At 39.6% G+C, this 11241-nt stretch overlaps 1 protein-coding gene across 7 annotated transcripts in view; it reads left to right on the top strand.

The window, feature by feature from the left end:
- camsap2a (calmodulin regulated spectrin-associated protein family, member 2a) overlaps positions 1-11241 on the top strand; it is a 44701-nt gene that overhangs the window by 16245 nt on the left and 17215 nt on the right. For 4 of the 7 annotated variants that reach the window (XM_034881037.1, XM_034881034.1, XM_034881033.1 and 1 more), the window contains exons 3-7: positions 1330-1491; positions 3047-3130; positions 8526-8558; positions 9718-9859; positions 10602-10741. In XM_034881037.1, the coding sequence (XP_034736928.1) occupies positions 1330-1491; positions 3047-3130; positions 8526-8558; positions 9718-9859; positions 10602-10741 (561 nt within the window). The remainder of the gene's footprint in view (positions 1-1329; positions 1492-3046; positions 3131-8525; positions 8559-9717; positions 9860-10601; positions 10742-11241) is intronic. The other 3 variants (XM_034881039.1, XM_034881038.1, XM_034881035.1) reach the window with 1 other exon arrangement.

Raw genomic sequence — 11241 nt, 5'->3', positions numbered from 1 at the left:
TGGAAAAAGGCTGCAATGAAACAAAGAGTGAAAAATTTAAAGGGGTCTGAATACTTTCCGTACCCACTGTATGTATGTTTTAATTAATATCTGGTAAGTTGTCCTTGGGTGTCTTGAAAGGTACCAACAAATAAAATATATCATCGTTATATTGTATTTGTGTTAGGCTGCGGAAAGGAAACAAAAATTGCCCATTACGTTTTTTGAATTGAGGGCAACCATACAACATCTGACTTGTCTCATAACTGTAACCCTTGCGATAACTTCAGTACTTTTAGATTGCTGATACCATTCAAAGATTGGCTTTATTAGCCTGATGCTTGAACACCTGTGGAATGCTGGAAGTTGGAGTCAATTTTTTTGAATAGGTTAAATAAATGAAAATTGCAAATCCCCATTTTGTATTTACACAGTTGAGTTTAATAAGAACATTGTAATCCGTCCAAGGTTTGAAATAGAAGTAGTTTTTTATTTGAAACACAAGCAATGGAGGAAATATTAATGAGAAAAAAACAAGGCAACATTGTGGATGATTTCCTTCCCAGAAAACATACCCACCAATTGAAAACGTAATGCTATATTGTTTATATTTTGTTTACATACAGCAATAGCTACTGAAATTATTGTGTAAATATATCTTTGCATATTACAGCGTAGAACTGGAAACCACACCTTCCTGTGTTCTGTTCCTTGTATCATGTTCAATGTCAGATTGAAACGCTATATTTCTAAAAAGTTCCTTTTGAGAGCGGAGCCAAAGTGAAAGAGTAGAGCAGTCATACAACATGCAGTAATTATCGTACATCTGAGTTGTTGAGATTTACTGACATACTGATTGATTGCACAGATAAACCACATGATGGGGGCCTATTAATTGGATTCAGTTGTCAGAAAGATGTCCTATTCGGGCTTCTCAAAGGGGAGCGGTCGCTGTGAACAAGCTGGGTCTTGAAACTAGGGATGAAGGCACTTGTTTCCATGGCAACATCAACAAGTGAACTCACGACAATTTTGGATGTACAGCCGAGGATTTGGAGTCCTCACTCAGTACGGACATTTTTGTTGCAGTGCTGTCTCCCTGTGGCAGACTGGATGTGCCATTTTCAAACTTTTCAACAGGTTTTTAAGATTAGGCAGACAATTTAAACTGCCCAGATAGATAGGCTATTTGCAGTCTTGCTCTCGCACTTCTTAATGTTCATGTCACATTCTCATCTCAGTGCACCTGACGGGCCTTTGCCTTTGTCAATAACATGCAGGAAATGTTATTGTGCAGTGTAATGTAGTTTTCACCCTCTAAATCTTTTTCTATACTATTCTCCTTTCCAGAGCGCTCACTTGGCAATGATCGACACTTTGATGATGGCGTACACAGTGGAGACGGTGAGCGTCGAGAAGGTGATGGCCTGCATTGGTCAGTATTCGTCTTACGACCCTGAGGTGGAAACACCTTACGACACAGAGGACGCAGTGACCACCTGGATCAATAAGGTGGGTATATCTTTTTCAAATGACAGATTTACTGTAGCTACAAGGACAGATTGAGAGAAACTGATCATTTGTTTGCACCATTTCATAAACTTGTAAAAGTAAGTCACATGTTCAGTATCTGTCCAATGTGCAGGCTGCTTGTCATATTGTACACAAGTTACTGTAGATACCATCACTCAGGGTCATTGGGTCCCACAGCTCGCAGTTTGGTTTCATGTCTGGTTTGGTTACAGTCAAAAACCCTGACCTAAATACCATCAAATCTGTTACATGCACACCTTGCCTTGAGCTATAGTGAACTCACAAGTGAACTAGAAGCATTTGAAAACATCCTTGTGGGTTTGATATAGGTGGGATTGTCCAATTCTTTACTATTTTCACTGACCTTATAACCTTTAAACAGACTGTTACTGATGCAAGGATTGCCGTGTGTTTACATTTGTCATGTAAAGCATGTCCATGACTCACGGTATGTATGTGCAAGAGAATAGAAATTTAGAAAACAGGAAAAACTATATTGTTTTTAGAGCCAAGCATCAAGTCTACAGATGAATGTAGTTTGGGCGGTCTATTACGTTCTTAAAATCACAAAATAATATTTAATATTATTTCTTTGTCCAAGTTACATATACTGTGTGTGAAGTCTCTGTAGGAGCTACAAGGAAACAAATACATTCTTCAAAAAAAGGCCATGAAATGTATTTGCTGCATGCCACAGTACATATTCCACATCAGTAAAATGTAGCCTAATGCACTTAAAAATGACATGCTCTGTGTAAATCAGCTTTTTACACTATAAAGTGTGCTACATGGCCTGCATGGGCAGACGGTGCTGGCCCCTCCATACAATGCTACAGGGCCCAGTCTGTTTACATTCGTCTTGTAAGAACACTGGGCTCCTGCCAACTCTGAGCTACACAAACACACACACACACACACACACACAGTACACACAAAATAGTTAACAGATGTGGTCGTGGTTTCCTACTGGTCGGACACATGGCTCTCTGTTGGGATTCCTTTGTGTTGTTCCAAAGGTCCACAATTCACAGCTGATTCCTGCTTAAACTCTATCCAAATGAATTTGAGGAGAACTGTATATACTGTAGATGCTGTCAGTTGACAACACTGCAGGAACGAAAGTGAGAGGAATGAGATTCAATTTGATTTATTGAACTATAATTGATTCAGAACATCCAAAACCTTCTACAATGAATGCATTTCAACACAGACTTCTATTGGGGTCCTTTATGTTGACACAAAAAAACAAAAGTACAATCAAATAATTTTATTCCAAAATGCTAAAGTAATGATAACAAAGTAAAGGTTTGCTTAGGCACAGTGTAGTCATTTGATTAAATATCAACCTTATGTTCCACTGTTGGAAAATTAAATGTCATTATCAACTTTACTTATCAACTTTACTATTACTCTTCATATAAGTGCAATATAAGCTAAAGATTAAGTAATATTCATAGTCTGTGCCTTATATTACTTTTCTAATTCATTCAGCTGCAGCTGTGAATTTCAGTCTTGTTTGTCCTCTGTCTTTTAGGTTAATGAGTACCTGAAAGACATCGTGGCTCAGGAGCAGAGGATGAGGGAGACACAGAGCGCCGACTCTGCTGGGAGTCCTCGGGTGAGTGTTTTTCCTTTCCTTTAATCTCTCCCAGCACTTCACAAACTTAACATGAACATGCAGATGTCGCCAGTTTGATGGACAGTTCTAAACAAGCTAACTGAAATCCTTGGCTCCACTTAATGGACTTACCACAACATTCTGCTCTTGACTGACACATATTTGTTACTTTAATATTTTGAGACCAGTTCCCTCGAAAAGATCTTAAGCCCTTAAAGCCCAGCTACCATCGAAGAAAATCTCACTCACGCATGTCTGAGCTTTAGATGAAGCTCAGTCTGTATTTATTAAATAAGAGAGAGAACAGCAGGCTGCATCTTCAACATCATAACAAGTTTAGCCATCCTGACGACTGTGCGAGCATTGCTAACTTAATTTGTGCCGTCACCGGCACATCAGTGCTCTCTGGTCTCATCAGGGCTAGCAGCCATTTAGTGCAAGGTCACCCATGTGCACGGTCCTGCCCGCAGTCCAAATCTGTTATGTATCTAGTGTCAGCAGTGATTTTGAGTGTGTGTGTGTGTGTGTGTTTGTATGTGTGTGTGTGTGTTGTATTTGAGTAACTGGAGTAATCTGTGTTTGGATTCTGTAGTTTGATACTGCATTTGCAATAAATAATTTAATGATAAACTGAATAATGCATACACTCACTTGTGGAATTTAAATCTTACCACATACCGTATTAAAGCTTTTCATTCCCACTTGTAAATTTCACACTCAGCAACATGTTTGTGTGTTGCAACATTTGTTATTAGGATCTGTCACTGAGGGTCAGAGTTGGCATGGCCAGCGACAGCTTCCCATTACCCTGACAAAGCAGAGAGATGTTTGGAAAAGAGGGAGGAGCTTGGGTGGATGATGTCACAATCATCCTTCATGCTTCTGCTTGTCACCTCCATAACAATGATTACTGTTAATTACTGTTACTGTTAAAACTGTTATTATGCAGCAACAGCAGTTTTCTAGAAATAAACGTTACCTGTGTGTGGTTTTTAATGATACAATGTATTATTTATTAGATTTTTAGCAAGTTTCTGTGTTCATCAACCACCTCAACACATACCAGATAATCCTGATAAATGTCAGCTCAAGTACATCAGCAGCAATTCAGTCTCCTGCTTCTTCTGTTAATAATTTCTGTTTTGTTTTTGTTTCCCCGCCCTTGCTCCTACTCCACTCCTCCACTCTAGACTCCTTTCCTAGCTTCTGCTCTCAAAGTTCATGAAAGGCAACACACTATGACACAACACCGTTACAGATGCTGCTTTGCAGGAATGTTTAGAGAGTTAGAGTTAGTCGTCCTAAGGGAAAATATTGAAACCCTGTCCCCTGTTTTAACCTGTAAAGAGTTGAGTGCTGAAAAAGCACTGCAGTGTGCTCACTTTGTGTGTGGTTCCCTTCCCAGTCCCAGGGCTGCGCAGACTTCCACTGAGTTTGATGCTGATCCGACCAGTCAGTGTGCAGACACAGCACTGCATGCCTCAGCTATTCCACATGAACGCACACATAAACATGAAGATGCATGACAAAACAAGTGACCAACCGTTTCATCATTAGATTTTTTTATGCTTGTTGAAAAAGGGGAGACTTTTTTAAAGTGAAGTCACCGTGTTGCCAACTCAGTATCTCACATGTGAAGCCACTGCTGCTCATGATGTGAGTCTTAACACATTCATTTGTTTGGCCCCGGATCGTGAAAGTTGGCCCTTCTGTCATCTCACTTTGCCCAACTCTCCTCCAAAGAGTACTCAACGAGGGTCTGGCTACTCCACATAGCATTCTGGAATGTGAGAAAAACCTGCTGTGGTTCTTTAAAGCAAACAGAATCATCATGGGCGGTGCTAAACTCCGCACAGAGCCACTGCAAAAAGGTGTGTGAAAGAAAACTCAGATTGGACCGATTGGATAGTCTAGCTAGTTGTCTCAATTTACCATGCTGAGATCTGAGGAGCAGTCAGAAATAGTCCTCATAAATCTACCAAATTTAAAATTCCAACACAAAGAAAGCAGAAGGAAACAGAAAATACATTTCCTGCGGCCCCGGAGTAATCCCTTCTGTAATATCATGACGTTAGCTCATATTGATTGGTGTGTGTGTTTTGTGTGTCTGTGTGTGTTTCTGACCATCCCACTCTCTCTCTCTCTTTCTTGGCTACATTGTTCTGGTCTGAACTGTGATAAAAGTCACTGTCATTAGATAATTCAGCTGCAGGCGGAAAGGTGCTGAATTCGGTGTATGTCTGTTTAAGATTTAAATAACATTCACAGGACAGTTTATGAACCTTTATTTGTGTCAGACTTAATGTTCTTGTTGACTCAGACAAGAGATGTTGCATAACAACGGCTTGCTGTGTTGGTATACGAAGGCATGCACAGTCAGCATTCTGGCCATTTAAATATAATAATGACTTTGCCTCCATCATAATTTATTTTAGTTTTCTGCCTTTTAGCATTTCAGTTTATGCAATTTTTACATAAGTGTATCAGGTATAAAATGGCACAAGCATAATTTCTACTGGATGGTCATAAAACCAGCACATCGTTTTCGGACTCTCTGTCCCTCCTCTGCAATCAGACCAAAAATAAACTAACAAGAAGCTGCAGTATTTTCTAAGAGACAAAAACACTTGTTTTATTCCCTTTTCATTCAGACCATACAAAGCCTAAGTATTAGTGTCCTAGTTATGCACCAAAGAAAGCAAATAAATTCAGAAGTTACAGTAATTATCATATGGGGGGGGCTGCATCTATCCTCCTTCCCAGACCTCCCCCTTCTGTCTTTGCAGTATGACTGCAGTGTGAGTCACGCTGTCTTAGTCAGACAGAGATGCAAACAGTACTGGGAAAACACTAGAGCTCACCAGGGCAACACTGTTTTAACCTACTGTACTGAATCCAGGGGTGAAGGTGAGTGGCGGGTTGGAGGGGAGGACTGCAAAGGCGACGTCAGGACAGAGAAGTTAGAACTAATCCTTTTAAGTTTGAAAAGCTGAGCTACAGCTCAGCCAGACATCTCTGGCTTCAGAGGATGAACTTTGATTGGCAGAGTTACAGGATGATTGAAGTGGAGACGGGTGGGGTGCAAGCTCAACTGCTGTCTGTCGGTCTGTCTGTCTATCTATCTATTTGTCTGGCTGGCTGGCTGGCTGGCTGGCTGGCTGGCTGGCATTACGTCTCTCTCTCTCTCTCTCTCTCTCTCTCTCTCTCTCTCTCTCTCTCTCTCGCTCTCTCTCGCTGAGTGTGAGTGTGAGTGTGAGTGTGAGTGTGAGTGTGAGTGTGAGTGTGAGCGTGAGTGTGAGTGTGAGCGTGAGCGTGAGTGTGAGTGTGAGTGTGAGTGTGAGTGTGTGTGTGTGTGTGTGTGTGTGTGTGTGCGTGCTCTTCTTTAAGTAGATGATAGCTTTGGGCCTTAACTCTCCCCAGGGGTTTGATTGGGGGTTATAGCAAATTTTAAACTCAGTTTGACTCCGCTAAGCCCACAATTTAGATCATCACTTTAGATGGAGACGGTTTTCATCTTGTTCATCTTATTCTTAAACTGGGACAGCAGGTTTAGAGCAGTAGCAGTAGCAGCAGTGTTTTCAGAATACTCCATCATTGAAAGTTTGGGATGACCATGCTGGTATAGGCTCCATAAGCAGAAACAGTAGGATCTGAGCTGTTATCATACATGTTATTGTTTGACTAAACCTTATTTTGGTTTAAATATTAGTCCTCCATTATCATATATTTAAGCGTATATTTATAGTAATTTGGCTTTAACAGGTAAACGTAAGGTATCTCTTGTATTGTAAATGGTTTACAGACACCATTTGACATAGAAGATACAAAAAAACATGATGGACAGTATGGACATTAAAAGGAAAAGATAAAACCAATGCAAGTGAAACAAGGGCAGAGTTTGTCCTATGTCTCCCTCTCTGCCTACAAATACCTTTTCTAATAACATGAATACATCTGTGTTTTGTTTTGAAAGACATGTATCAAAATAATCTAATTTGCTAGGTACTAGAGGGTTTGATAAATGTGTGTTATTATGACAACATGAGTGACAAAAAATATCTGCGAAAAACATGGCCCAATAATGAAAGGAGCTCACATGTTATTCAAGTGAACAATCCGTGCCATTGAGTAGGTATTAGATTATGATCAAAATATAAATACCTTGCAGTATTTATTCACTCTCAATTTCCAGATGTTGTACTGAGAAGGATAGAAATACACAGAATATGTGATGGGTTTTTTTCATGGATCCTTTCTGCATTCCACTATAATCTGAACTTCACTAGCAAATAGATTAAACTGATTAACTAATATGTTGTTTATTAGATAACATCACATGTGTTCCTCTGATTGCATCAGACTAAAATTACCATTCAGGGGGCTGTGACGTTAATCAAATCAGGAAAATCCAAGAAGGCTACAGCTGATCTTTTCATCCTCTTGCTGTCTTCTTTTTTCATTTTGGGGGTTTCACTACAAAGCAGCTGTATTTTCTCTCAAGTCATGGCTCACCATTTCAAGTTGAGCACTTGCCAGCCACTTTGAGTGGCACTCACATTTGGTTCTTTGATGCTTCTAGGTAGTCTGGGAATTAGCTATTAACTGTGTCAAGTCCTCCTCTTTTGGATTTAGTTTACACTGTTGGTGGATTGCTGACAGTTGGGTTACATTTATGCAATGGAATTGTTATTTTGTTTCTTTTAGCTACTGTGGTTATACAGCGGATGCTCTTCTTTTTAGCAACAATAAGACACCTTTCCTGATTTCCTTGGCGCGATGCACTGTCCCCTAATAAGATTAAATTTAGCAAATTAATCTCACACAATCCCTATTTATGTATGTTTCAACATATCCTTTATTATGCATGCCTAGTGATGGGCACATCAGCCGCTAGAGGAATCATACATGCGTACCTCAAACATATTTCCTTTTTGTACTTACAAATGCAGCTAATTTCTTTTCAGAAGTCATTTACAACAACTAAAACTGTAAATTGACAACTAATGGAAGTGATGAAAATACATTATCAAAAAGACTTGCCATTTTTTTGAATGCAGTTTGTGCATACAGCTTTACATCAATGCATTCTAATGAACAGGTTTGTAGGATATTGTACGAAAACGGATGTACAACACTTCCTTTCTGTAGAATTATGAGCATCAAAAGCCTAAAAGATACACATTCAAAACACTACACTAAATTACACTAAACACAATTTCAGGGTTATTTTGGGTTGTGTGGGCTGCTTTTTGTGATCTTTCAATAACACACAGGGTCTCTTTGTTTTATCTCCCTGCTGTCATGTCTTTCCTTGTTTTACTAATTGCGTTACCAAATAGTCTCACTAACAGGTATTTCTATGTTGTTGTCTTTTTCTGTCACTGTGCTGCTGCAGTCTCCAACCAAGTGGTACATGAAGCTTGTGCCAGTAAGTCAACTAATCATTGCTACGCTCTTTTATTTGTGTATCCATAGTGACCGTCCTAGCTCCCCCTACCTCTCCCTGTCTTGATTGCCATCAGTTTATCACTGTTGCATAAACACATCTTTTCTCTCTCTTCCCCTGTTCTGATTAACAAGTGTTCCCTTGTGCTGCATTCATGTGAGTGTACACAACCAAAATACTTAAAGAAATTGTGAAAATGTAACACATGTAATTATTTGCCATTAAAATAAAGCAGTAGAGTGTGAATAACATTATAAATCAGTTATCCTTATACAGTCCCTATTAACAGCAGTTTAGTGTAAGGTAACGTTTATTGAAATCTGTGGTACATAGACATTAGGAACATGTCTATATGAACTTCGATTCTCAGAACATACTTCCTTCCTTCCTTCCTTGAACTAGACACCACTGGGGAGTCACTAAAGAGCTACCAAGGGATTAGCCAACAGAAAAGGAAAAAAATATTATTTTTATTAGAATTTCATTTAAGAAATGGGATGTTTGGGAACATTTGGCATGGAATTTTTTCAGATTCCCTCTGCCAGTTCTCACTTTAGACCCTCTTGTAACATTGTCTCTCTCTGTGAATGTGTTTTAGTGGAACGTAATGTGTATGTTCACGCCATTGGCCTTCACTAACAATTACTGGACATAAAAACTGGCAACATCAATATGGCAATGTTGTTTTTAATTTAGGGTTCTGTTTTATAGATACTCACTATTTAAGTTCATAATGTTCTGGTAGTATACTTAAAGGACAAACAAAGATCACAACATCTCAAAAAATAGTAAGTGAGTCGCTTCAGTTGTATTTGTGCTGAACTGTTTTTGTACCCTCTCAATGCCCTCACTATTAAAACATTTTACTACACTCGCTGTAACTCCTGACCCATTCATTTACCTTCATACAGTACATGAGTAAATCTAATGAAGCCTTGATGTGTTACTGTGTCACTGCTTCAAAGAGAAAATAAAGAGACAGCTGCTGTGATGGTTACATCATTATACATGGGTCATTTTGCCGCTGTGATTGAAAAAAGAAACAATAGGACATGTCTGGCCCATCAGATACTGTAGATGTATGCAGATTAACGTTGCACAATACAGTTTTGTTTATAGGTTTGTATTTTATGTTACGCAGGCTCGCTACAGGAAGGAGCCGGCCTCGATCCAGCCGGTTCCCTGGATCCCCCCAGTGGATAACCTGCTGAAAGACAGCACAGACGGCTCGGCCCTGGGCGCCCTGCTGCACTTCTATTGCCCTCAGCTTCTATCTTTGGACGGTAAGGAGTGGGTTAATGTAAGAGTTGGTGTGTGTGTTGGTTTGGGACAGGACGTTCTGCATATACTTAATGTTTCTTTTTAAAGGTTTCTGGCCATTAAACTGTTTCTGCCCATTAAAAACAAAATGGCCAACATCTGTTTTCAGAACACATTTCAACTGCATATGGAAAATAAAACCTTTTTTTCCAACCAGAAGTACATGGCTGAACTCTGAGCACTCTGTTTGTTTTTATTCCTCACAAATGTTCAATAGGAAAAGAAAAAATTGAGAAGATTTTTAGATTTTGGGTTCAAAACCTGGCAGTGTTTTGGAATTTAATTTTGGCCATTTTGTCCCCTGTCCCTGATTGGATCAACCACTAGATCCAAGGTCAGTCACAAACAAAAGATACGACGTAATTACATGCTAATGAAGTGTGTTGTTAGTGGGCTCATCAAACACACACTCCGACACAATACATATCCACACACACATTCCGTTGAAATGAAAACATCAGAGGGACAAAGGATTAATCACTCAACACTGTTTACTCTTTAATTGTTTTAACACACAGCTCCACCCACAGGTTCACGACATGAAACATGATTGGTCAAAGACCCTCAACGTTGTACTTAACACACTGCACCCATCTCTGATCTCAAACAAAAACCATCAGCCCACCGAAAAGCGCAAGGTGTGTTTTATAACCCAATTCATACTGAGGTCACACTGACACCTGATGGCTCCCTCTGCCCTCCTAGATGTCTGCTTGAAGGAGAACATGACGCTGGCTGATCGGCTGTACAACCTGCAGCTCATACAGGACTTCTGCAAAGACAACCTGAACAGCTGCTGCCACTTCAGCCTGGAAGACATGCTCTACGCCTCCTCCACCATCAAGGTATGGCTTACATCTGGCTGCATTTAACACCCAGTCATTTCCAATATGTGAGATTGGCTATCATAGTAGAAACAATACAATGCTCACTTTGGTATTAATCCATTGATTTGGGCTTGTTAAGTTTTGTCAGTGAGATACTGTAAGTCACTGACTAACAGAAGTGATAAAACTCTCTTAAAGAGTTATTTAGTGAGTAACCATTATTTAAGTCGTACACATTTACAGAAATTCTTTAAAAACCTCTTTTTTTAGTTCCTTGGAAACCATTTCTTTAAGCTAGTTTATTTTCAGAAATGAGTCTTGTGAATTGAGCTAAACAATCATTTTAAAGACTTTCAGTTCTTTCTAGTAAAAAACATGCTACATGTCGTGGGGCCGGGTTGGCTCAGTTGGGAGAGCAGCCGCCCGAATCTGACCTGTGGCTCTTAGCTGCATGTCATTCCCCCTCTCTCTCCCCTTTCATGTCTCCATCTGTCCTATGGAAAATAAAGGCATAAAAA

This window comes from Etheostoma cragini, chromosome 9 (assembly GCF_013103735.1).
Source record: "Etheostoma cragini isolate CJK2018 chromosome 9, CSU_Ecrag_1.0, whole genome shotgun sequence".
Lineage (NCBI taxonomy): Eukaryota > Metazoa > Chordata > Actinopteri > Perciformes > Percidae > Etheostoma > Etheostoma cragini.
Note: the sequence above shows the minus strand (reverse complement) of the source record. Positions and strands in the feature narration are given on the sequence as shown.